Genomic DNA, 23,582 nt, shown 5'->3' with positions numbered 1-23,582 from the left:
ACTTCGTGATCCTTGGTAATTTTGCACCGATATTTATGTTATTGTATCCTAGTATTGCTCTTTTAGCTTCCTTATTCGTTTCTGTGCCTACTTCTTTTTCGCCTTTTGTTTTCTTCTTCTTTCCCTTCGAATTTTTACGGCATCCTTTCTACCTCCGCTCGTATCATACCAATGCCTGCGTCCTCGGACGGCAGTTGCAAGCGCGTATATCCTCCTTGATTTCGTTTTTGTGGCTATGGCACGTATTCATAATAATGCTACGAAGTGAGCTCTCTTGAAACAGCGTGGATCTGCACGTGCGGCACGCGACAGATGCACGTGCAGAAGAAGAAGAGGGTAGAAGCAGCACACGGCCACGGGCCATCTCGCTTGTGAATCACGGTCACGGTTCAGGGGAAAGCCCTAATCGGGTCAGGGCGAATGGACGACGAATCCCAGATGCCGTACGTCGGCGGCTACATCATCCCGGTGGGCATCGCCTGCACCTGGGTGGTGTTCTTGTACTTCATCAAGAAGGCGCAGCGCTGCTATAAAGAGGACACGCTCAAGGTAATGTGACCAGCCGCATGGGTATTTATTGAGAACAGTGCGTGATCGTGCTAACACTTCGAAGAATTCCAGGTGGCCAAAATTAATGTACAGCTTGCACTATGACGGGCCTCCGCAATGGAAAGCCTTCCGCAATAGATTCTCCGCAATGGATAGCCTGCTTTTGTTGTTCAAATCCGATTAGTTCTGATAAGATTCTGCATGTGCCTATTCTTGATGCAATTTTTACTGTATCTATGAGCGTGCTCTTTTCTTCCCACACGTGATGTTCTGAATTTTGTACGCTTGCACCCTCTCTGTTTCTTAAGGCGGTGTATCTTTTCTGAAAATACAGTTGCAAGTTTGCGCTCGTGTGTGTGTGTGCGTGTTTCTCCCTCCCGTCCTGTGTTATTCTGCGCAAAGTTTTTAATAACGTCGATACACCCACTGGCCCAACTTTCTACCCTATTAAGCCTGATAGCATTTCTTCGGTACGCGATAATATATTAATTATAAACCAAAAACCAGAGGCATCATGTGTCTTCTCGAACAGGATTACGTAACCAGCTGGCTGTAGAGAATTTCGCCGCCACCCTGTCAGATGCGGTCGCTTAGTTTGTAACTCATCTTGCCGAGGTGTATCCGATGAGCACGCTTATGTAATGCGATAACATTAACACAGAGCGCGCATTGGCATTTACACAAGTCTCCGTTGAAAATCGGTGCCAGCGGGTAATAGAGAGGCGAGTATTCGCATCTGTGTGCACAACCATGCAAATGGCCACATCGGGCGCTTGTTCGTGGCAAAACGGGTGCTAAATAGTTCCAGACCGGCAGCGATTCCCTGTCACACAGATTACTTTCCTGTAAAAGTGGGACAAACTAGGCGTGGTTAATGTCTATACGTCCAGCTATATGGTTCCAGTGCTGTCATCTCGCCACCTGCTAGGTAACACTTAGCAAGGCTGTCAACTAGGAAACCTAGTGCAGGTTCATGCTACGAAAAAAAGGATGAGAAACGAATTGACAGTGACTTGTCGGATGTGTTCGTGCCTGTTTGTTTCGCTCTATTTTCTTCTTGTATCACAAGATGTGTAACAAACCACATCTTGCTCTTGCCCTCTAGAGAAAACAGCAGCGAAATCTTAAGAAGGCCTTCGTACCAACCAGTAGTTTTGCTTTCGCTAACAGTAGCCCCGAACAGTGAAAACTAGCTTTAGTTCGCAAACAGCCGGTGTGTATATTTAGGAATGGCTGCCAAGTCAATCCAAAGTTATTGGTACGCACCGGAGCTCTACACAACGGCGTCTCTCATAGCACACGTGTAGCTTCGGTACGGTAAACCCCCATACCGTACCCTACCATACAATGCCATACCTCCGCAACTAACGTACCGTACCATATCAAACCCATTCCATCCTTACCTTGCCATACCATGCATTACTATACCACACCTTCATACCTTACCATACCATACCCTACCTTCTTGCTTTTTTTTTGCCTTTTGTTTTGACTGCAGGGGGCGAGATTTTACTCCGAGGAGAACTTTCTCAGCGACGAGTTCATCTACAACGTAATCATTCAAACTGGCTACGAACCGGTAAGGACCATCTAGCCGCCTTCTTTCTTCTATCGGGAAATTCAGCTGAATGCGCCAATGCAGGGGTCTATATTTATTTATTTATTTATTTATTTATTTATTTATTTATTTATTTATTTATTTATTTATTTATTTATTTATTTATTTATTTATTTATTTATTTATTTATTTATTTATTTATTTATGCTATAGCTTTAAAGCTTCCAGGGGTCCATGAATCTAAAGTCGAGAATGACGAATTGCGCATATATGGGCACTATCGCGTCACTATCGCGATACCCTTAAAGGGGCTCTGAAACGCCTTCTGAGGAGAGCACATTAACTCGCTTAATCACTCACTGCACAGTGCTGCCATGAAAACCAGAGCCAAATAATGATCTTTTACACGCAGCAGACGATCCGCAATCACGCGCGAAAGTTGGCGTGCCCTTCCCGGCGATTTTTTCATTCTCGAACCCTCCTCCGTCCACTGCATCTGCGTACACAAGGTGAGAGGTGGCCATTGCTGAAATTCTTTCAGACGTCAGGCAGCTACCGTGGCCGCTGCCAATAAGCCGCTTAGCTCCGCCGGGTCGGGAAGCTTCGCTCCCAGAGGGAGGGGGGGGGGCGGGGGGGGGGGGGGGGTTCAGCGGAGGAGCGCCTACCTTCCAGCGCGCAAAAAGTGACGAGAGGAGAAGGAAAGGCGCGAAGACGCTGCAATTCAAATTTTGACTGCAGATAACTCAGCTTCTACAAAGCGCATTTAAAAAATTCTTGCTGGACACTATTTGTGAAGCGGCGTTCTTTAATATCCCAGGCATGCCGGAACTTTATTAGAGCATTTTCACAGCCCCTTTAACACTATAGCGTCATACCCTTGAGGCGAAGGTTAACCGTCCCCTCCAATTTTCGTTTGTTTGTTTGTTTGTTTGTTTGTTTGTTTGTTTGTTTGTTTGTTTGTTTGTTTGTTTGTTTGTTTGTTTGTTCTCTCGATCGGCTTATAATAACCTTCCAAGAGAGCGGCAGTACCAGGGATACATACAAAAGAAAGCAACGCGCCGAATTGTTTACGTCCTGATGCTAAATACGCATTGAGGAAATTTTTAGCACAACCAGCATCCCGACTTTCCACAGCACATGGCGCAGCGAAAGCTGAATTGTCGCGCCCTCTCGTGTGGGCACACGCAATGACTGCAGGAGTCCGGCACGTGTTCCACGGTGGCGCTGCGCATCGTGGGCGACGCGGCGTCCACGCTCACCTACATGCTGCGGCACGGCCTGGAGCAGTACCTGCTGACAACGGGCTCGCGCATCGGCATCTGCATCACTTCCTGCTTCGACGTCGGCCGCGTGCAGGCCATCGTCTTCGAGGTCGACCCGCGCTTCCCGCGCTCCAACTGGTATTGCACTGCTCGCGGACGTGTACTCAAGACAACGGAGTAGCCAGGCCCATTCAATGGGACCCGTGGCTCTGTGACCGCGACAGTACGCCGAATAGATAGAGAAGTGGCAAATGCGTCCTGCCTGAGCACCATGTTACCACGCGCTTTATAGACACGATACTCGGCACTGTGTGCGCATTCCTACCATTGAGCATGGATAAAAGGGGTGACAGCAAAATATCCTAGGAAACATCTGACTAGCACGCAACCAGTAATTATAGAGTGTGAACAATATATCTGCTTTTTGTTTTCTAAGCAAAGTTTGCGGGCGAACATTGCCCTAATGTGCTGGCGTGATCCTGAGCGGGTTTACGCCTTCTCACAAGTAAGCATTCTTAAGTGTCGCTGCCGACTTTTCATTTTTTTTAATGTTCGATAAAAGAAATTATTGGTTGTTGAATGGGAACTTTCAGTCCCCTTTCGTGTTGCTCGTGCTTGCACAGGATCTCAAGGTCTCTAGAGTCACAGGATCTCTAGAGTCACAGGATAATAATAATAATAATAATAATAATAATAATAATAATAATAATAATAATAATAATAATAATAATTGGTTTTGGGGGAAAGGAAATGGCGTAGTGTCTGTCTCATATATCGGCGGACACCTGAACCGCGCCGTAAGGGAAGGGATAAAGGAGGGAGTGAAAGATGAAAGGAAGAGACAGGTGCCGTAGTGGAGGGCTCCGGAATAATTTCGACCACCTGGGGATCTTTAACGTGCACTGACATCGCAAAGCACACAGGCGCCTTAGCGTTTTTCCTCCATAAAAACGCAGCCGCCGCAGTCGGGTTCGAACCCGGGAACTCCGGATCAGTAGTCGAGCGCCCTAACCACTGAGCCACGGCGGCGGGGCTCGCAGGATCTCGAGATGTGTTTTTCAGTCAGAGTAGGTCACTTTTTCCCTTTCTAACGCCCGAAATAAGGCCGTTCGCGGCGCCACCTTTTGCCAGGAAAGTGGACCGCGTGGACCTGTGGGACGAGGTGCATGCCAGGCACTACGTGTTTGTCATCGACCGCGTGGTGTTGTTCTCCCAGAGGCTCAGCGAACGCGTCTCGCCCGTTGGCAGCCACGGCCAGAACTTCACCGAGGTGCCGGTTTCTGTGCGCTTCGCCAGGTGCGTGCTAGCCGTTTTGCCCACTGTCGGTGCATCGCTGAATGGCCCATTAGTTCTGCGAGGACACCTTGTGCTTTGTGAGACTTTCTACGAAAGCCTTGTGAACTTGTTTTTGCTGTATTTTTCTGAATACTCTGCTTTTGCTCATTGCATTCTACTTTCCTTTTTATTAAAAAAGCAGGCTATACATTTTCCTCACATGAGGTATTTTAAAGCGCTAGCTCTACTAGATGCAAACGTAGATCACCGTGTCGATGCGACCGTTAACCTTAACTGACCTTGATAAGCCGCTTAGCAGCAGCCTTGAAATAAACGTCAGACATACAACCATAGTCGACCGCGTCCGACACGATGACAACCTCCAAATATGGCCCGGGTCATTTCCAAAAATTTGGCCAGGGCAACTCCCGAAATTTGGCCTTGGCCGATTTGGGCAAAAATTGATGTCCAACCATAATAGAGCATGCCCGACACGATGGTGGTGGTGGTGAAAAGCATTTATTAGGCTATATGTACAGAGAGTTGCTCGGGGAGAGGCCCCTAGTGGGCATCGCCCCTTACAATAGAAGGCGGAGTCCCTCATTCCGGGACACCGTTGGTCCTGACCGCTGCGCAGGTCCGCCGAACCAGGGCCTGTTGGGCCGATAGTTCCTGGCAGCCGAGCAGAGCCGCCTCCCAGTCCTCTCTTGTAGGGGAAGTGGTGAAGGGGGGGAAGAAAAGGATTTTGCCTGCATGCCCAAACCATGTGAAAGGTGTCTGCCATCTCCCCACAGAATGAGCAGCGGCCGTCAAAAGAAGAGTCAAAGTGCCTGAGAACCGCCGGGCACAGCAGGGTGTTTGTAAAGAGCCTAAGGAGAGTTCGTTCGCCAGCTTTACCTAGTCCCTTCATAGGAACCGGGTGGCGCCAGTGTTCGGCACGATAGTGCTCTGTGATATCTTTAAAAGAAAGAAGAGGGATTTGATCCGGGTTAAGGTCCTGCCAAAGAATGCCTGGTGCCCGGTAAGTGAGTGCGCGGGCTGCCTCATGGGCGGCTTCGTTACCTGGCATGCCTTGGTGGCCGGGGACCCATATGATTGAGCGGCGAGTTGGATCGCAGTCGCGAGTACTGTGATGAAGAATTTGGTGAGCAAGTGGAGTGATCCAACCGAACTCAAAGTTACGACAGGCTCCGCGAGAGTCTGTGAGGATGAATTTAGAGTCGGGATGGGAGGCTGCGAGGGCGATCGCTACCTCCTCCGCATGAGTTGAGCTGGGCGCCCTGAACGAGAGGCCGTCCACCTGTCTTCCCTCGTGTACGACTGCACGCAGCGAACTCCAAATCTGGCCCGGGCCATTGCAAAATTTGACCTTGTCGGTTTTTAAATGCTTTCGCATTATAATCGGCTTAACCAAGTTAGAACCCTATGGTGTACCTTATCTATCAGAGGTACCCCATGGTGCCTCATGTCTACCGTTGCGGCTTGCTCTTTGACCTTGGACATATCACCTTAAATGAGTTTCATCTAGGGGGCGTTTCTTTCAGGTCATGTGACGCAACGCCAACTTATGGCACGTATATAAGCGCCGCATAGCCGCGCTTGCCTCATTAGTCAGAAGAGAGTCGGGACCGTCTGTCTAGCCATGCTAGAGCTATAACTCAACTTTCGGGAGTAACCATGGTTAAACCCAGCCTAACTTAACCATGGTTAAACCCAGCCTAACTCATCGAATTTTCTTTCCAACACCCGTTGCGTCCCGCGCTTTTCTTGCATGTGTCCTTGCTAGTTTTCTGTTTTGCTTGGGGAAAGTCTGATCTGATTCGACTGCACTTGTTACCTCCCAAGGTAAAGATGATTCTCTGTAATTTTAACAAAAAATATGGCGGTGGTAGTGGCTTTATTAAAAAAATAATAGTAAAAAGTATGGAAAAGATTTTTGCTAGCCCCGGCATCTGCCATCGATACTGAAGCACCTGAGCTGGGGTAGCGGAAATAAAGGATAGCAGGCAGAATGGAGAAATGAAATGAAAGAGGTGAGGGGACAGGAAGAGAGGATAGGGGGAGAAGTAATATGTACAAACTATTTACCCAATAAGAAGTGTGTCCAGGTTGTGCGCGTGATTAGTTCATTTTAGAGGAATTAAATCACACACGCGCACAGCACTGTGTTGGTTACAACTGGAGTGGGGCGTCCAGTTATTAATCGTTCAAGGTAGAACTCGCAAATTCAGCTTTTCATGAGGCCTTATGAGAACCCCTTTAAAACAGTCAAGTACTTGACAGGCCTTGAAGAACCTGTGAGGCGTTGAACGCGCTTTTGCGTCCATCTGTAGTTTTGATTAATTGATCAAATAATTATTTTTCATTGATTAATTGATTGATTGATTGGTTGGTTGATTGATTGATCGATTGGTTGATTGATTGATTGATTGATTGATTGATTGATTGATTGATTGATTGATTGATTGATTGATTGGTTGGTTGGTTGATTGATTGGTTGATTGATTGATTGATAAAGGACGAGGTGGTTGACAACCAGCGATTCTTGAGCTCGGAATACATTGTCTGAAGCTCTTCTCCTTCTCTCAATCTCGGCGCCTGTTCAAAAGGACGCTGCGGCTGTTCCACCTGCCGCTGAGTGTCGTGGACTTTCCCTACGGGTCCCGGTACAGTCGGGTGCAGCGGTTGGCCTCAGTTATGGCCATCGGCGTGGACGCTATGCTGGTCGACTGCGCCCTGCACGACTGGTGTCCCGAGAACGGCGGTTCCGGCGTTAATCTCGTCGCTGTTCTCCACTCCAGCGTCTACCTCACCGCCATCGTCTTCGCCTGCACGCTACTCATCACGTTCGCCTTCGAGTAAGCGTCCATGTGGCTGCTATCCGGTCTTTTGATCGGAAATTTTCTTCTGACGATGTTTCCGGTAGTGCTTACTATGCCGAGTCCTCTTTCCAACGCAGCAAGCTCAGTATGTCGTTTTGAGGAGTACTACAGGAGCAAATGTGGTTGTACTATCGAAGAATAAAATCTCAGGAACGCGCGAATTGCGATTTAGGCGAGCAGGTGCCATTTCTACGAACAATCACCTCATTACACTAGCACACCTTATCGCAAATCAGTCCGATTTGTATTGTCACAAGAAGGGCCTTGAGCCACCTACTAGGAACAGAACAACAGAACATCGTTTTTCGCTCAGGTGTCCTCGGCAGACTTTTGTTCGCCATGGTACAAAAACTTTCACCACGTTTTTTTTTTTTTTTGCAGAAAAAGCTCTGAAAAGCATGACAACACTTTTAGAGATATAGCAGCTAGTGCCATGAGTAGGAATTGGCCATCACTGCAGAATGGAACACCCCCTTTTTTTCTTTCTACCTTCCAAACTGCATTTATGCCCTGAGGCAACAAATAACGTTATAAAATAAACGATCATGCCTTCGGGAAAAAATTTTATGGCGTCATTCATAACGTTGTTTTGTGTTTAGTTTTGATAATGCAGACCTACAAGAAATTATTTCGTTACGACACATGCATTGTCATTAACGAAACGAGCTCTGTAATTGTCAGCGGTCAGTGTCTAAAGCACGGCGCACTAATGTGGCACTATAGTCATGATCTATTCAAAAGGCCAGAATGTACTGCTGTAGTTGTACAAGGTTGGCGTTACGTTCCAAACGATACGAGCCCAACAACATATGCGCATTAGAAAGGTAACACTATGCCATGTTTCAACAACCGAAAACACCCTTTAAAAAAAATGTTGCTTGGCATGGGCGCGCAGCTATATTACACCCGAATGCTGCGTCTACACACAATTAGTGCGTGCAAAGCAGAGTTATCGCCGTTAACAGGATGATGCGCCACCATCGTTACACAATTCGCTGTAGACATAGCGTGGTGCTAACACCCTGCGTGATAACAAATATATAAGAGCATAAGTTATCAGGCGCCAGTGAAAGCACACGCTATGCTTATTACGAAAATATCTGTCCTTGTGCTGACCTCTAGCAAAGAGGCGGCTGAACAATGGCACCTACATTTAGCTGCATCTTCGTCAATACACGCATGCCCATTTCCACAATCAGCCAATCGCCATCGCATCGTTCATGCGCTTTGATACACCACCGGCGAGCTGGTAGGCCACCTTCCTCAATCCTGAGAAGATTCCCATGGCTTTACCATGCGTGGCCGCCAAGAACTCTTTTGTTTGCGACGGCGCATGAGACCATTTCTACATTTAAACAAGGCCATTTAAACAAAGAAGAAATCGCTTTTTTTTTTCAGTACAAAGCAGTGACCCTTTTCACCGCCACTCCCATTTGGTAGCACCGTACAGTGCGCCAACGCAGGACCGATTACCTTTCTGTCGCACAGCTAAAGCTTACAGCATGGTTTTAAGGGTGTTAGACTACACTATACCTGGAGGAAAATTGTGCGGGTTAATGGAATATGAAATACGTCGTAGAAAAAAACTTCGGATGAATTCAGGCCATCTGGGGTCCTTTAAAGAAATCTCAGTACCCCAGTGCTTTTACGTGTATATAGACTCCGTCCCAATGGGCGTTCATTGCTGCGTCGTGCTCAGTAGCCGAACGTGATAGATACTAAGCCACAGTGCCAGGCCAGCTGAAAGGTCACGGCGCAGGGAAATGAAAAAACGAATTGTGATAGTTCAGTGGTGACACAAATCACCGAAGACTATGCCGGTTATTCTTTCGCATCAGGTGCATAAGAAGTTGAAATACATGCCGCTCCTCAAGATGTGTTGTTTGAGGAATACAGCTTCAGTCAGTGAACGCAGCCAAATCTATTCCCGTATCAAGATAAGACATCACTTTTCGCAATTTATTTTCCTTGAAACTTCTTCCCCTTTTGCTGAAAGTGTCCCGTGTATAGTAGCGGGCTGCCACCTTGCTGCAAACATCTTCATTGGTAATGGCAGCATTCCAAAATAAAGGACTTCGAAAGTCGGTCGTTCTCTGCGGTAAGGTCGACCCGTACCCTCAGGTTCTGCTACCAGGATGTCGACCGGGACCAGTGGACTCGGCCCGCGGACATTGACCGCTTCTGCAAGACATCCAAGAGCACTCGCGGCGGCACACCGCGCGCCGATTCCACAAGGGACCCCTCATTCCGCTACGTCCGCAACCAGGACATCGGGGTACGTGCACGCCCTTGCGTGAACTGATCCACTTAACTGCATAACCTTCACAAGGCAACTTGCACCGCATTGCGGACCGTGGTACGTAGTCGAGACCCTGGATGCCAGTGTGCCCCCCAGTGTGCTGTGCCTAACAGTAAAGTGGCCTGTGCTGCGAGTTTTGTGCTGCTAGATCTTGTCCGGTCCGTGTAGGCGTAGGGCGAGTAGATGGCAAGACGGTAAGAAATGTTCGCCGCAGCCTCTTGGCTGTCTCTTGGCGTCGCACATCGCACGAGGACGGGTGACTCATTCTTACAGAAAGCGCAAAATTCCAGGCACTTGCGATGCTAGATTCGACCTGCCTTAGCCGCCTCCTTGCATGTTTTTTTTTCTTTTGTGTCATAGCAGTTTTCCTACACCTGGTTTACTGGAGCCCTGCCCTAACTGCTGCATTTCATTATGATCCATATAATTTCTACCAAGACGTACTCCAGACCGGCCAACTCCAGCCGCTTCAGCGTTCTTATGTACCTCAGCGGCTGCCTTAGACAATGCCCTGGGCGGGTGTTCTCTAACGCTGGGCGGGCGTTCTTTTCGCACTAGCGGCCACAGCTGGCCTATATGACCACTACATTCCTCAGCCACTTCTCTAGCTTCTGTTTGCTGCACCTTTATCATGTGCGATTAGAAAAAGTTGATTGCACTTTAACTAGAGCTTCCTCGCAGAGATATCCGGACAGCTTATCTTAACTCTTCACTCGAGTGTATACCCATCCAGTCCAACTGGCTTAGTTGCTTCTTTACGTTAACAGGTTTTCAAAACTCCAGCATATCCAAGTGTACTTGGTTGTCCGAACCCGCGCGCGTTCAAGTCCTCGGATGGTTTGTTTGGTTTATGGGGGTTTAACGTCCCAAAGCGACTCGGGCTATGAGGGACGCCGTAGTTAAGGGCTCCGGAAATTTCGACCACCTGGGGTTCTTTAACGTGCACTGACATTCGCACAGTACACGGGCCTCTGGAATTTCGTCTTCATCGAAATTCGACCGCCGCGGCCCCACGTGTTTCGGGCCAGCAGGCGAGCGCCATAACCACTGAACCACCGCGGCGGCCTAGTCCTGATGTGGGTGCTCGTCCCTACCAACAGGTCCACTCGGACGCGGCGTCCCTCTGTTCGAGGACCACTAACCTGTCGCCGCAGCCGACCATCGACGCGGCCGCCTTTATGGCGCACGCCGACGGCCTGCGGCTGAGGCGGTGCTACCCACCTTCGTGGCCCGCGTGCCTGCTGCCCTGGACGCTGGTCGGCACCAGCATGCTCGTCTCCACGCCACTCGTGTGCGTCTGCGCGGCCTGCTACGACGTCGGCACCTGCCTTAGCTGGCTGCTCACGCTGGCCGCCGCCGGCGCGCTCACGTGCTTCGTCGTCGAGCCAGCCAAGGCACTGCTCATCGCGTTCGTGTTCCGGGACTTCTGAGGCGCCCTTCCCGAAGACGCGTCAACAAGTGCCTTCCAATCCAATGGAGGTCGCCTGCACTATTCCTTTGATACCGCACTGGGATTAGGACACAACTGTTCCTTACGTAGTTAATTGTTAGTGTCTCGCGCGAGATTTGTGACGCCATGTGACTGCCGTTCCCAAGATCCTCGAGATATCCTTCGTCTTACTCTTACTGGCGACTCAGGTGCTCTGTGTATATTATGCGTGTCCGTGCTGTACCTGTTTCCCCCGCCTCCTTCGGTACGCTGGCAAGCTTGTGAACGAACTCGGTTTAACGTTATGCCAACGCGCAGGTACTTTGAAGCAGGCGTATACACTCCGTGATGCGCAAGTGAAAATAAATGAAGCATGAGTCTGGGCACCGCACAGCTAGAATTCCGCCATATTTGGGTCTTCGGGTTGTATTTTGTCGCGCACGAGTAACGTCATCGACGCACTGTCAAATACTCAAACGCGACGTATCGTCGCGATTTAAAATACCCTAGCGATATAGAAAGCAGACTCATTACATGGTTCTATTTGTTCGTACCGGCGGATGCAACCTGCCGAATTTATATACGTACTTCTCCTTTGCTTCGTCCTTTGACATTGCATGATGAATTTATTTCCAATTACAATGGCGGCTCGATACATATGTAACCGCACCTATGGCACTGTCTGCACATACCAGCCCAGTGAGCTCACAATAACAATTACGGATACCTGTCTGTAATGGCTTACGGATACTTGAAGAGACCTTGAAACCTTCCAGCCTCACGAATCCAAAATCAATTACATTGTCGGCTCGACACATGTGGCCGCATCGGGCAACACAGTCTACAGATACCAACCCAGCGAGTTCCCAGTATCAATTACGATTACCTATTTTGAGTAGCTTACTGAAATCTTCCGGCCTACATATTTATTGTCTTATTATGTTTAGGTTGAGGATGGCTGCCAACTAATTTCCAGCGTGGTACAGATCTCGCAAAAAGGCTCAATCTTCGAACAATATGCATAGTGTCCAGTTCACGTGATGTTTTTGCGCACATGTGTTGTGAAAGAGGGGGTTGAACTGTCATATGGGTGACCTTGTCATGTGGTAGCGTCCACTACTTCCTCTTTATTGACACGCCACTGATAACCTTTTATCGCCACGCGTATGTGGTGTGACCTGTTAGCTCACAAACAGATTATCACTCGAAAGCCTTTCATTTCCTGGAGGTCACATGCTGAGCCAGACTTGTGTCTTTGTGAGCAGCGCCTGCGTCCACCATTGCTGACAGGACACCAATAACAACGGCGTTGTCTCTCTAACCCTACGGCTGTGTGTAGACCTAGTGCTCTTAGCGCCTCGATGCTCGAGTACAGCAGTAAATAATGTATTTGTGTAAACACCGAGAACCACGTCTTACCCTATTTTGTTGATTCTATAACTGTTCAGTTCGGAATGCTACTGCCGTTGGAGAAGCGCCAAAAGTATGTTTCAAATGTTTCACTGCAAGACAAAACAAAAGCGAAAAAAATTCAAGTACCTGTGAGATGCGCCAAAAGTATAAATTCAGCCTTATCTTCTTCAGTGGGGCGCGGGACTGATTCCTGGCCACTGCGGCCGCATTTCGATGGAAGCGAAATGCAAAGCGCCCGTTTACTCTGCGATCTGATCAGGGCAGTGTAAAGGACCTCAAGCGGTCGAAATTAATCCGAAGCTCCCCACTACGGAATCCCCATAGCCCATGTGGCGCTTTGGGATATTAAATTCAAGAAACCAACACCAATCTTCAACGCTAGCCCGAATTGTTCTTTTTGTTAGAAGACCTAACGAAGAGCAGGCATGCTCAGAGAAATAATAATAATAATAATAATAATAATAATAATAATAATAATAATAATAATAATAATAATAATTGGTTTGGGGAAGGGAAATGGCGCAGTATCTGTCTCATGTATCGTTGGACACCTGAACCGCGCCGTAAGGGAAGGGATAAAGGAGGGAGTGAAAGGAGAAAGGAAAAGAGATGTGCCGTAGTGGAAGGCTCCGGAATAATTTCGACCACCTGGGGATCTTGAACGTGCACTGACATAGCACAGCACACGGGCGCCTTAGCGTTTTTCCTCCATAAAAACGCAGCCGCCGCGGTCGCGGTCGAACCCGGGAACTCCGGATCAGTAGCCGAGCGTCTGGCTCAGACAGATTCGTGGCTCTGCAGTACAACACGCGCTCTGTGTCCGTGTTGATTTGCAGAGCTTCCGAAAATGACGTACATGCACAAACTTGCCCGATCCGCTATCCTTCTGAACAAGCCGTCAGTTTTGCATGGTCGCTTCGTAAGCGGGTGAAAATCCCCAGTTTACAGAAGTCGTTGCCACAGACTTTCAGCTTCTGCTTCGGCGCTGCGGTATGTTGACCCCGTCTGTAATCACTTTTGTGTGAGAATATTTAGTGTGGTCTCAGTGCAAGAGCCCTGTGTGATCTAGACAAATTAATCCGCAGCACTCTAACACAGCGTCGTCGTTGGCTCTGAAGCAATGGTATAGCGGGATTGGACAGAGTTTGGTGCAGGTCCAAACAGGACAAAAGTTCATCCAGACTCATCTCAAATGGTTCATATATAAAAACTGAGAAATCTGGGAAAGCGAATAGTGAATTTAGAGAGATTTTGATGAGATATGAATTAATATCGAGGAAACAAAGAGGTGGGTGTTAAAATATATGATTTAAAAGTAAAAATGATGAGGGCATGCGCTTCGACAGTTTCACTGAAGGCGAGGAGGGCGGGAATAGTAAACGGCAGCCCCAATTGAGCGAGGGGAATTTGCAAATACTTAATTTTCTGCCGTGCAAGCCGCCGGCAGGAGCGGATGTAATGATCTAAGGATTTAAGGTCCCCGCATGACACACAAAGATTCGAGGGCGTGAACCCAGAACGACATAAACAAACACAGACACGAGGACTCCTGCAGCGCAATAGCATCATGGAAACCTCACACTGCTTTCAAGCACATGAACGGACGCTGCATGGAAATTTTAATTGTTCGCTGCCATTTGTTCTGCCAATTGATCCGCCGATTTTTCTTTCTGCAGAGCTGTTTCTGTGCACTTGTTTGTATTTTTGATAAAACAGCCTAGTGATTTTTTCCTTCATGGCTAAAGACGTGGCAAAAGTTAGAGAAGAGATAAGAAATGATTTATCGAAACTTAAAGAGGAGCTTAGGCAAGAAATTAAGGTCACGCGTGAATCACTTGAAAGAGAACTGCGAAACGAGGTTCGAGACCTTAAAGGCGAACAGATAGAACTCATTAAGAGCCTTGAAAACGCACATGAAACTATTGAAGAACTGCAAAAAATACCTGGGTGCAGAGATTGCAAAAAATGCAAAATTGACAGATGAAAAGGCACCGGTGGAGGCTAAATGTGTGGCCTTGGCTGCAGAAAATGCAGATCTTGAAAAGCGAGTAGTCCAACGTTAGCTATACTCAAGGAATACAAACATGGAGATACAAGGCGTTAAGGAAGAAGGTGAAGATGTTGGTAAAGTTTTGTCGGAAATCGGGATAGCCATACATGAGCCAATCGCCGAAGGCGAGATCAAGTCTTGTCATCGTGTCCCCCCTCGGGACTCTGAGAAATTTAACATTATTGTTCGGTTCAGGTCCAGAGCAAAGCGTGACACAGTGCTGAGAAAGACAAAAAAGTTGCCACTCACAAACCAAGACATTGGAATTGACAGTTCAGTAGCGTTCTACGTAAACGAGCACCTCTGCCCTGCTTTGAATAAATTGATCGACATGGTTGTAAAACGAAAATATTTGTATAAGTGGAAGTCGGTCTGGATCTACAACTGCAGAGTCTTCGCTAAGCAAAGTGACGATTCATGCTCGGTAGAGATAACTCGTGAGCAAGACCTTCAGAAAATACAATGAACGGTACTGTTATCCGTACTTGTTTTCCGTCGATAGTCATGAACTATCATAACTTCGTTGTAGCCCAGAATATCTTCCTTCCGTCGCCCGCAGTGCATTCTGTTTTGCATCTTAATGTTCGTTCTGCGGTAGGCAAAACAGAAGATCTGGAGTGTTTTTTTGGCCAACTTTCTTTTAAACCAGGCCTAATAATGTTAACCGAGACTTCTTATTGCGATAACTCAGATATTTTTAGCCCACAAGGATATAGGAAATTCTTTGTAAATCGTGCGGGCCGCCGAGGAGGTGGCGTCGCTTTCTATGTCGAAACTGGTCATGATTGCGAATTACTTTCCAATTTTTCTATATCAAATGATGAATGTGAAATTTTGACACTTAAATATAGAAACAAAATAGCTTCGGTTGTATACCGACCTCCAAGTGTAAACTTGTCGTCTTTCCTTGACTTTTTTTTTAAATGTTTTTAGATTATGTACGCACCAATAACTTTCGTTTATTATGCGGAGGTGATTTAAACATTAACGTTCTACAAGATACATCGATCACACGTGACTTCACCTCAAGGCTCTATTCATCAGGTTTCAGTAATATAATCACAACACCCACTCGTGTCACACAGTCAACATCATCTGCTTTAGATCTCCTGATAACTAACGCTGAAACTGTAATCTCCGATGTCGGTTCAATCGCATGTGATATCAGTGACCACTACTTTATATTCATGCTTTATTATCCTCTTGACCACACTAATACTTGTGCAGATAAAATGGTTACAGTGCAGTGTGTTTCAGATGTGGCAATATCTGCCTTCAGGCATGACATCGAGGCATGTTACTGGTCATTTGTTCGGGATGCATGCAATGTTAATGCCGCATATCAGAAATTTATGCAAGTATTTTTGCAACTTTATAAAAAAGATTTTCCCATAAATACAATGAGACCATCAAAAAAAGTCCGGAAACCCTGGGTAACACTTGCTCACGCTGAGATGATTGAAACAAAAAACAGACTTTTTCATATTTTTCTTAGCACTGGAACCGAAGCAGCATTAAGGGAATTTAAGGCTTTCCGAAATAAGCTAAATTTCGAACTACGGAGCTCTAAGAAAAATTGCCTGGAGAAATTATTTTTAATGTGCATATAAAACACCGTGAAGCTGCCTGGAAATTTGTAAAATATCTACTGTGCCGGGATAAAGGGAAAGACGCTCTACCTGATTACATTAAACACAATGAACGAGTACTTTCCAGTGTAGAGCTGGCGGATTTTTTGAACAAATATTTTGTTAATACAGCTAAGCCAAACAATTCCTCGCTTTCACTGCATAATAAGTCGGCTTCAAATTCCGTTGATAGCCTATTTCTTACTCCCACAGATGAGCTAGAAGTATATATAGCATTCATGTCACTAAAACACAGTAGATCATTGGATATAGACAATTTGCAAATCAAGCCAATAAAAGAAGTCATTCAGATCATTGCTCCAGTACTTAGTTATATATTTAACCTTTTCATTGACGTTGGCGAATTTCCCAGTGCCATGAAAAGATCTTGAGTGTTGGTGCTGTATAAAGGCGGTGGTACGAAAGAACCCACAAACTATCGACCTATATCTGTCCTGCCCGTGTTCTCGAAGGACTTTAAGAAAATTTTATACATGAGATTAAATAACTTTTTCAATAGGATAGGCCTTATTTCGGATGCGCAGTATGGTTTCAGAAAGGGAAGGTCAACAAAGTCAGCACTCCTGACGCTAAAAGAACACATTATCCAAAATGCTGAAAACCGACAAATTACCCTTTGGTTGTTTATAAACTTTAGCAAGGCTTTTGACTCTCTTCATCATGATATTTTAACTGGAAAACTCTTAATAAATGGTGTTCGTGGTAAACCTCTTCAGCTATTCTAGTCATATTTGGAAAACAGATCACAAGGCGTATGTATTAACAATCGAATATCATCCCCATCACAGATATTAAATGGCGTCCCGCAAGAGAGCGTGTTAGGTCCTCTTTTATTTAATCTATTCATTAACCACATAGTTTGTGTCGACACGATAGTTAATTTCGTTATATATGCTGATGATTGCAATATTCTCATTTCAGGTACTGATGCAAATAATTTAGTGATCAGATGTAATCGTTTCTTTGGAAAAATTGGTCATTGGTCACAATAAAATAAGCTTAAAATCAATCCTAAAAAAACCAAGGTCATGCTTTTCTGGGCTCGAAATAAGGTATTCGTTTTAGATCAGCCAATTAAATTTGATGGACAGGATATAGAACTGGTTGAGCACCACAAGATTCTTGGGGTTACATTCTCCTCATATTTAACATGGGATTTACATGTTGAGAAAATATGTAAGAAGCTTTCTTCTGCAACTTTGGCAATATCACGTACACGCACCATTCTTCCGGTAAAAATAAAACTTCAAATATATTACGCTTTGTTTGCCTCACAAAATAATTACTGCATCTTGGTGTGGCTAGCAACAACTAAACCTAAACAAAATTCTCGTGCTACAAAAAAAGGCTATTCGTCATATGTTTTGTCTAGATTATCTATCTTCCACCCTACATTTTTTCCAGCAGTACAAAATTCTTAATGTAAACTACATGTATGAATACAGACTCTTGCGCTCACATTACTTTTCACCTGTCAGCTTTCGGACACATTTAGCAATTACTGGTCTAATGCAGCATCACACTAACATCCTAAACACACGCAGTGAAGACACACGGCTCGTACCCTTTTTCCGCACCGATTACAAGCTCCAGTATTTGCGCCACAATTTTCCGTCCATATTAAACAAATATCAACACATCAAATGTTTAACACCTGTTCAATTGCTACAGCTTTTTTCCAATTTGTAATGCAGTTTTTCGCTGCAGTCTTTTCTAGTTATTTTTTCACAGTTTCCTTCCAATTGCTCACGAAGATGCCTTCTCATTATTCATCCGATTTGTGTCAGTCTGTAACAAAAAAATGCAGTGTTTATGTACACATTTGCTTTTGACTTGCTTGTGTTTCTTATTTTTTGTAAAGCTGAATATTTCATGTTAACCCTTTTTTTCGTCGTTAGTATTGTTATTATTTAGTGGCCTCGTCTATGCTGCCTTGTAAGGGTTGCCTGGGCCTCGTCAAGCTTTTTGATTACAGCTTTTAGCCCAGGTGACCCACCAGCCTTTCTGGTAAATAAAGATCAAGTTCGTAGTCCGCTTTAGCAAGGATGGGCTCATGGCTCAGATTGTGATGTAGTTGGAAACCTTCAAAACGGGACACAGTCAGCAGGGAAAGTTTTGGAATGACGTGGGCGAGAGGCCCATTGATGGCTGAATTCGCTAGGAAATCGTCCATTGAATTTGAGGTGTCACCCGGACCAGCGCGCACATGGTTATACGCAACCGTGATAAGGCGGCGCACGTTGAAAGCTTATCACCGAATGACGATATTAGGAAGCGGGAAATAAAGGCCTGAGTTCTTTGCCCCTCATCTGTCAAATGGCTTCTCTGTGTCTGCTTCTAAGCCACGCCGTTCCCCTGACACAACATGGTGTCAGAAATGTGATTCATTTCGTAGCGGTGTTGCCACGGTGCTCGACTGACAGCGGATTGTGCAATGGACACCCCCACGTGAACACCCGGTTATACGGCCGCCACGCTGGCAATTCTACCGCCGGGGAACTTCAACTTTGACCGGACATCGGAGTGGCCAGAATGCGTTCAGGAGTTCGACGACTGCCGATACGCCACAGGTCTGATATTTTTCTGTGGTCTGCATGAGCAACCCTTCCGACCATGAGGTAGGTGTTTCCGCTCTACAGTCAGAGCCAGAAAGCTACTTTGTAGGAATGCGTAGTGGTTCAAAGGCTAGGTTTGTTCAGGTAACAATAAACGGAGTGCCGGTTTGTGCTGAGGTCGATTCCGGGGCGGAAGTCACGGTCGTTCCGCTCCTATTCCCCGGAGTGCCTTCGCGATTACAGCCGTCACGTGCGGTATTAACTGGGGCAGGAGGTCAACGCATCCCCATGAAGGGGACTTTTGAGGCAGAAGTCGTCTGGAAGCAGCAAGTCATACAACAGACGCTGTATGTGATAGACTGTGCATACTGTCCTCTTGAGGCTACCATCCATTGAGGCCCTTGGTGTGGTGAAATTTGTCGATGTCCTATAGGATAAAGAATTTGAAATCATGTACCCCTAATTGTTATCTGGTCTTGGCACAATTTCCGGCGCATTCACGATTCGGTTGAAGGCGAGTGCTGCACCTTTTGCCATAAGCACATAAGCACACCTCGTCGTGTTCCAATTCCACTAAGGGAAGCTGTGAAAGCCGAACTGCTCAAAATGGAACGAGGAGGAGTAATTAGAAAGGTTGACAATCCAATCGAGTGGTGTGCGGTCACCGTGCCAGTGCTCGAGGCGCCAGGCACAGTGCTCATCTGCGTAGATTTAACCCAGCTAGACAAAGTGTGTTGCGGGAGCGTTTCGTGTTGCCAAAGTTGAGGTGTTGGGCGTACTTGAGGGAGCATCATGTTTTTCGAAGTTGGACGCTAACTTGGGATTCCATTAAAAATAACTGGCAGAGGCGTGTCACTTTCATCGCGCCTTTCGGCCGCTACTGTTTCTGCCGGCTACCATTTCGGACAACTTCTGCCCCGAAGTATTTTCAGAAGCGCATGGGCGAAAAAAAAAAAGCTCAGGTCTCGCCTCATTAGTACGCATTGATCTTTCGCATGGGCGAAATCTTTGATGGTCTGCTGGGGGAATAAACCTCATAGACGACATATTGGTTTTTGGTTAATCAATGACCGAACACGATGAAAGGTTGCATGCTAAGGAAGCTTGTTACAGCCGCCATCTCACTCAATCGGGCTGAATGTTCTTTTGGCGTTCGCGAAGTATCTTTTTTGGGGTACGTTGTTGATTCAACTGGCATCAAACCGGACCTTGAAAAAGTTCAAGCAATCAAAGAAATGGATTCGCCTGCAGCGGTACCGGACGTGCGCAGGTTTCTGGGCATGGTCAGTTATTTGGGAAGGCTTCTTCCAAACATAGTTGAACTATCTGCGCGGCTCTGTGAACTGCTTTTGAAGGGCAAAGAGTGGAATTGGGGCCAACCGCAGCAGAGAGTATTTGCTGCTTTGAAACAGCTGTTGTCGTCAGCAAATTGTGTTGCAAAGTTCGATCCGACGCTTTCCACGGTCACATCGCTGACGCATCTTCGTTAAGGCATCGGATCAGTGTTGTTTCAAGTTCAGGCAGATGGGCAAAAACGGGCTGTTGCTTTTATCGCCTGTGCCTTGACGCCAACTGACCAAAGGTACGCGTAAATTGAAAAAGCACTGGCTCTCACCTGGACGCCCGAACGCCTAGAATGTTACTTAAGAGGGCTTGACTTCCAGTTTGAAACCGCTCACCGGTCCCTCGTTACTGTTCTAAGAAAATCGCCAATCGACGTGTTACCGCCGAGAACTCAAACATTTCGTATGAGGCTTATGAGGATTTCTTTCACCCCTCTATGTCCCTATCTATGTCCCTGGTAGACAAATTGTCACTGCTGATGCCCTTTCTCGGGCACCTTGTAAAGAAGTCAGTCCGGTACATGTGAGGCCGGTTATCACCTGATGAGGTCTCAAGTTTTGTTCAAGGCTCCTTCAGCGAAGTTACGTCATCAGCCCGTCTAAATAAGGTGCGGCTTTGTCAACAAGGCGATGCTACATGCCAATAGCTCTTGTTCTACTGCCGGAATGGTTTTCCGCTTTTCGCACATGTCAACAGTTCGTTCAGGCCTTTTTGGTCCCACCGAGCATACCCTATAGAATGTGACGGTGACGGGGTGCTAATGTATGATCACCTCCTAGTCATCCCTCAGGGGATGAGAGCTGAAGTCCTGGCAGCGTTGCATCAAGGCCATCAAAGAATCGTAAGGTGTTGCGCCCGAACTCACGAATCTGTCTGGTGGCCGGGGACTAGTTCAGAGTTGGTTTCTACGGTGAGTAACTGCTTAGTGTGCGCCATATTAAGGTACAAATGGTAGAACCAATAATGCCGTCGAATTAGCCTCCTTTTCCCTGGCAGAAACTAGGAGCGGACCTGTTTTATTTCAAGCAGAGGCATTATGTTGCAGTTGTGGACTACTTTTCGCGCTTTCCGGAGGTTGCTTTGTTACGGTCGTCCAATTCTACTGTTGTTATAACAAAGCTGAAAAGTTTTTTGCTAGGCATGGCATACCGGGAAAATTGATGACTGATAATCGTCACAGGAATTCAAGAAATTTCAAAAATCATACGGGTTTACACATGTTACGGCAAACCCCAGGTATCCGCAATCTAACGGTGCAGCAGAGCGCACATTCCAAACCATCAAATGATTGTGTGGAGGCCGCCCAGGAAGGCGATCGCGGCCACATTTATTGAGGGCTGCCGGAGAAAAGAGCAGCGGAGCGGCGGCGGCAGCGTCCGGCCCTGGCCAAGGTCCCGAGCGTTCTCCAGCGTGTACTGGGGACACTGTCATTTTCGGCATCACGCGCACTGCCAGCCACGTGGGTCACTACAGGGCTCTCCCCCCCCCCCCCCCCCCTAGATGATCAGTCGGTACATGAAGGAGCAGGTATGTGATGCACAAAGCGGTGGTAACAAAGTGCTTTTCAAGTCGTCAGATAATCGTGCAGGGCGTCCGGGGTCCGAAGGCACGGCTCAGGCGGGTGATCCTGGCTGTGGCGCTGTGGCCTAGCTTTCGGAGGGCGTGAGGGATGCGTAGTGACTGTCGAGGACAGCTAGGCGTGCTGCTGTACCGATATTCCGTAACTGCTGCCGGGCGGAGCGGCCCGGTACATAGGTAGGCAGCTACGGGAGGCTCACCGAGGTGCGAGGCAGGGGAAGGGCTTAGATGAACTTAGATGAACGCAGCGGGCGGACGCACGAGCGGCGACCTTGTAACTGGCGCAGAGGAGATCATGAAGTGGGACGCTGGCGAAGTAGCGGCAATCGGAGGCACCCTCAGCACCGCGATAGCAACCAGAGGGACGTCCGCTGGCCTGGTCAGCCTAGGCAGCTTGCGAGACGGCGGCTAATGAAGCTGCAGCATGGTTAGAACCGGAATCTGCTGTGGCCGAGAGGGTATGGGCGGTGGTCTTCTGTCGAACTTGCGTTTGGCGGTGGCCGAGCCAGAGGTGTCAGGCATCTTTGAAAGTGCGAACACGGCTGGGGAGCAAGAAGAGCCCACAGCAGTGGCCTGGGTTGGCTTGAGGACAGGCGCTGGCGCCGGTTCAGGGTCCGTTGCAGGCAAAGTAGAGCGGGTGATAATTGGTACTGCTGTCACCGGGTAGCGCTTCTATAACCTGCGTTGTGGGAATTTTATTGCGGTGCGGACCTTTGGAGGGGCTGAGGGTGGGGTTGGCAGGCTGTGGCTTTGCCGAGAGAGTGTTAGGAACAGCTTGCCGCGGCTTCGACAGCGCTGCAGAGGCCTGTTGAGCTCTTGGCTGGTGTGGCGAGGCAGACGGAAATTCCGAAAAACGCGACACGCATACGGTCACAGAGCGTTCCTCCTTGTCAGGAGGCTGTGGCGATAACGGCAGTGGTGGGCGAGGAGGTGGGGACTGGGCCGAATGTGTCTCTGGGTGGGAACTGTTGCAATGAGGCGTGTCCAAAGACGCGGAGAAGGCAGTTGTGGGAGCAGGATTTGCGGAAAAGCTGTTGCTGAGCCTACCGCGTGTGTCGTGGAGATGGATGGCGGGACCGGAGACGCTGGGCTGGAGTGGCCGAGGCGGCCAGGGGTTGCCGAGGTGGGCAGGGTTCCGACGAAGGCTGCGAGGGCGAGAGCGAGGCTGGTGCTGGGCCAGCTGCTGGCGGTGGCGAAAGCGGGTCTGCAGCGTCGTAGTGGCAGAGGCCAGTAGGAGACGCCAAAGTCCGCCAGAATGGCAGCGCGCAGCTTGTCGTACGGCCGGCTGCCCAAGGCAGGGCAGGCGATTCGGCCCAGCAGGTCGGGCGGTATGATATCGCAGAGGACTGCGTGTTTGAATGGCTGGATGGTGATGCCGTTCAGGTACAGAGCAGCCTCGAACTGAGCGAACCCCCCGCCGACGCCTTGAGCCCGGAACGCCGGATGCGGCGGGTCGAAGGGTGGATCCTGCCGGCCCGCCATCCAGGAACGCAGCTGAGGCAGAAGGTGTGGCTCCACGGGTCACCACAATGTGGAGGTCGCCCAGGAAGGCGACCGCGGCCGCATTTATTGAGGGTTGCCGGAGAAAAGATAGCAGCGGAGCGGCGGCCGCAGCGTCCGGCCCTGACCAAGGTCCCGATCGTTGTTGTTGTTGCCTTCGTGACATGGCACATATCATGACGGAGGATTTGCAGGGGTTCAGTGAGGAGAGCCCAAAGAAGAGGGTGAACTGGCGCCAA

The 23,582-nt window shown here is 47.9% G+C and overlaps 1 protein-coding gene across 1 annotated transcript; it reads left to right on the top strand.

Moving 5' to 3' along the window:
* The first annotated feature begins 329 nt into the window (after nucleotides 1-329).
* LOC144124375 (uncharacterized) lies at nucleotides 330-11,632 on the top strand. The gene is made up of 7 exons (XM_077657003.1): nucleotides 330-549; nucleotides 2,048-2,128; nucleotides 3,305-3,507; nucleotides 4,501-4,665; nucleotides 7,254-7,502; nucleotides 9,648-9,801; nucleotides 10,926-11,632. The coding sequence occupies exons 1-7, from the start codon at nucleotides 421-423 to the stop codon at nucleotides 11,253-11,255; spliced, it is 1,311 nt and encodes a 436-aa protein (XP_077513129.1). The 5' UTR covers nucleotides 330-420; the 3' UTR covers nucleotides 11,256-11,632.
* The last annotated feature ends 11,950 nt before the right edge of the window (nucleotides 11,633-23,582 follow it).

This window comes from Amblyomma americanum, chromosome 3 (assembly GCF_052857255.1).
Source record: "Amblyomma americanum isolate KBUSLIRL-KWMA chromosome 3, ASM5285725v1, whole genome shotgun sequence".
NCBI classification, from domain to species: Eukaryota; Metazoa; Arthropoda; class Arachnida; order Ixodida; family Ixodidae; genus Amblyomma; species Amblyomma americanum.
The sequence above is the reverse complement of the archived record's forward strand: the minus strand, read 5'-3'. Positions and strand labels throughout refer to the sequence as shown.

What these genes read in the sequence shown, in the direction of transcription:
- LOC144124375 (XM_077657003.1), top strand. Translation starts at nt 421, where the DNA reads ATGGACGACGAATCCCAGATGCCGTACGTCGGCGGCTACATCATCCCG. An exon ending in ATAAAGAGGACACGCTCAAG is followed by an intron (nt 550 to 2,047) that starts GTAATGTGACCA and finishes TTTTGACTGCAG; the next exon opens with GGGGCGAGATTTTACTCCGA. An exon ending in GTTTCTGTGCGCTTCGCCAG is followed by an intron (nt 4,666 to 7,253) that starts GTGCGTGCTAGC and finishes CCTGTTCAAAAG; the next exon opens with GACGCTGCGGCTGTTCCACC.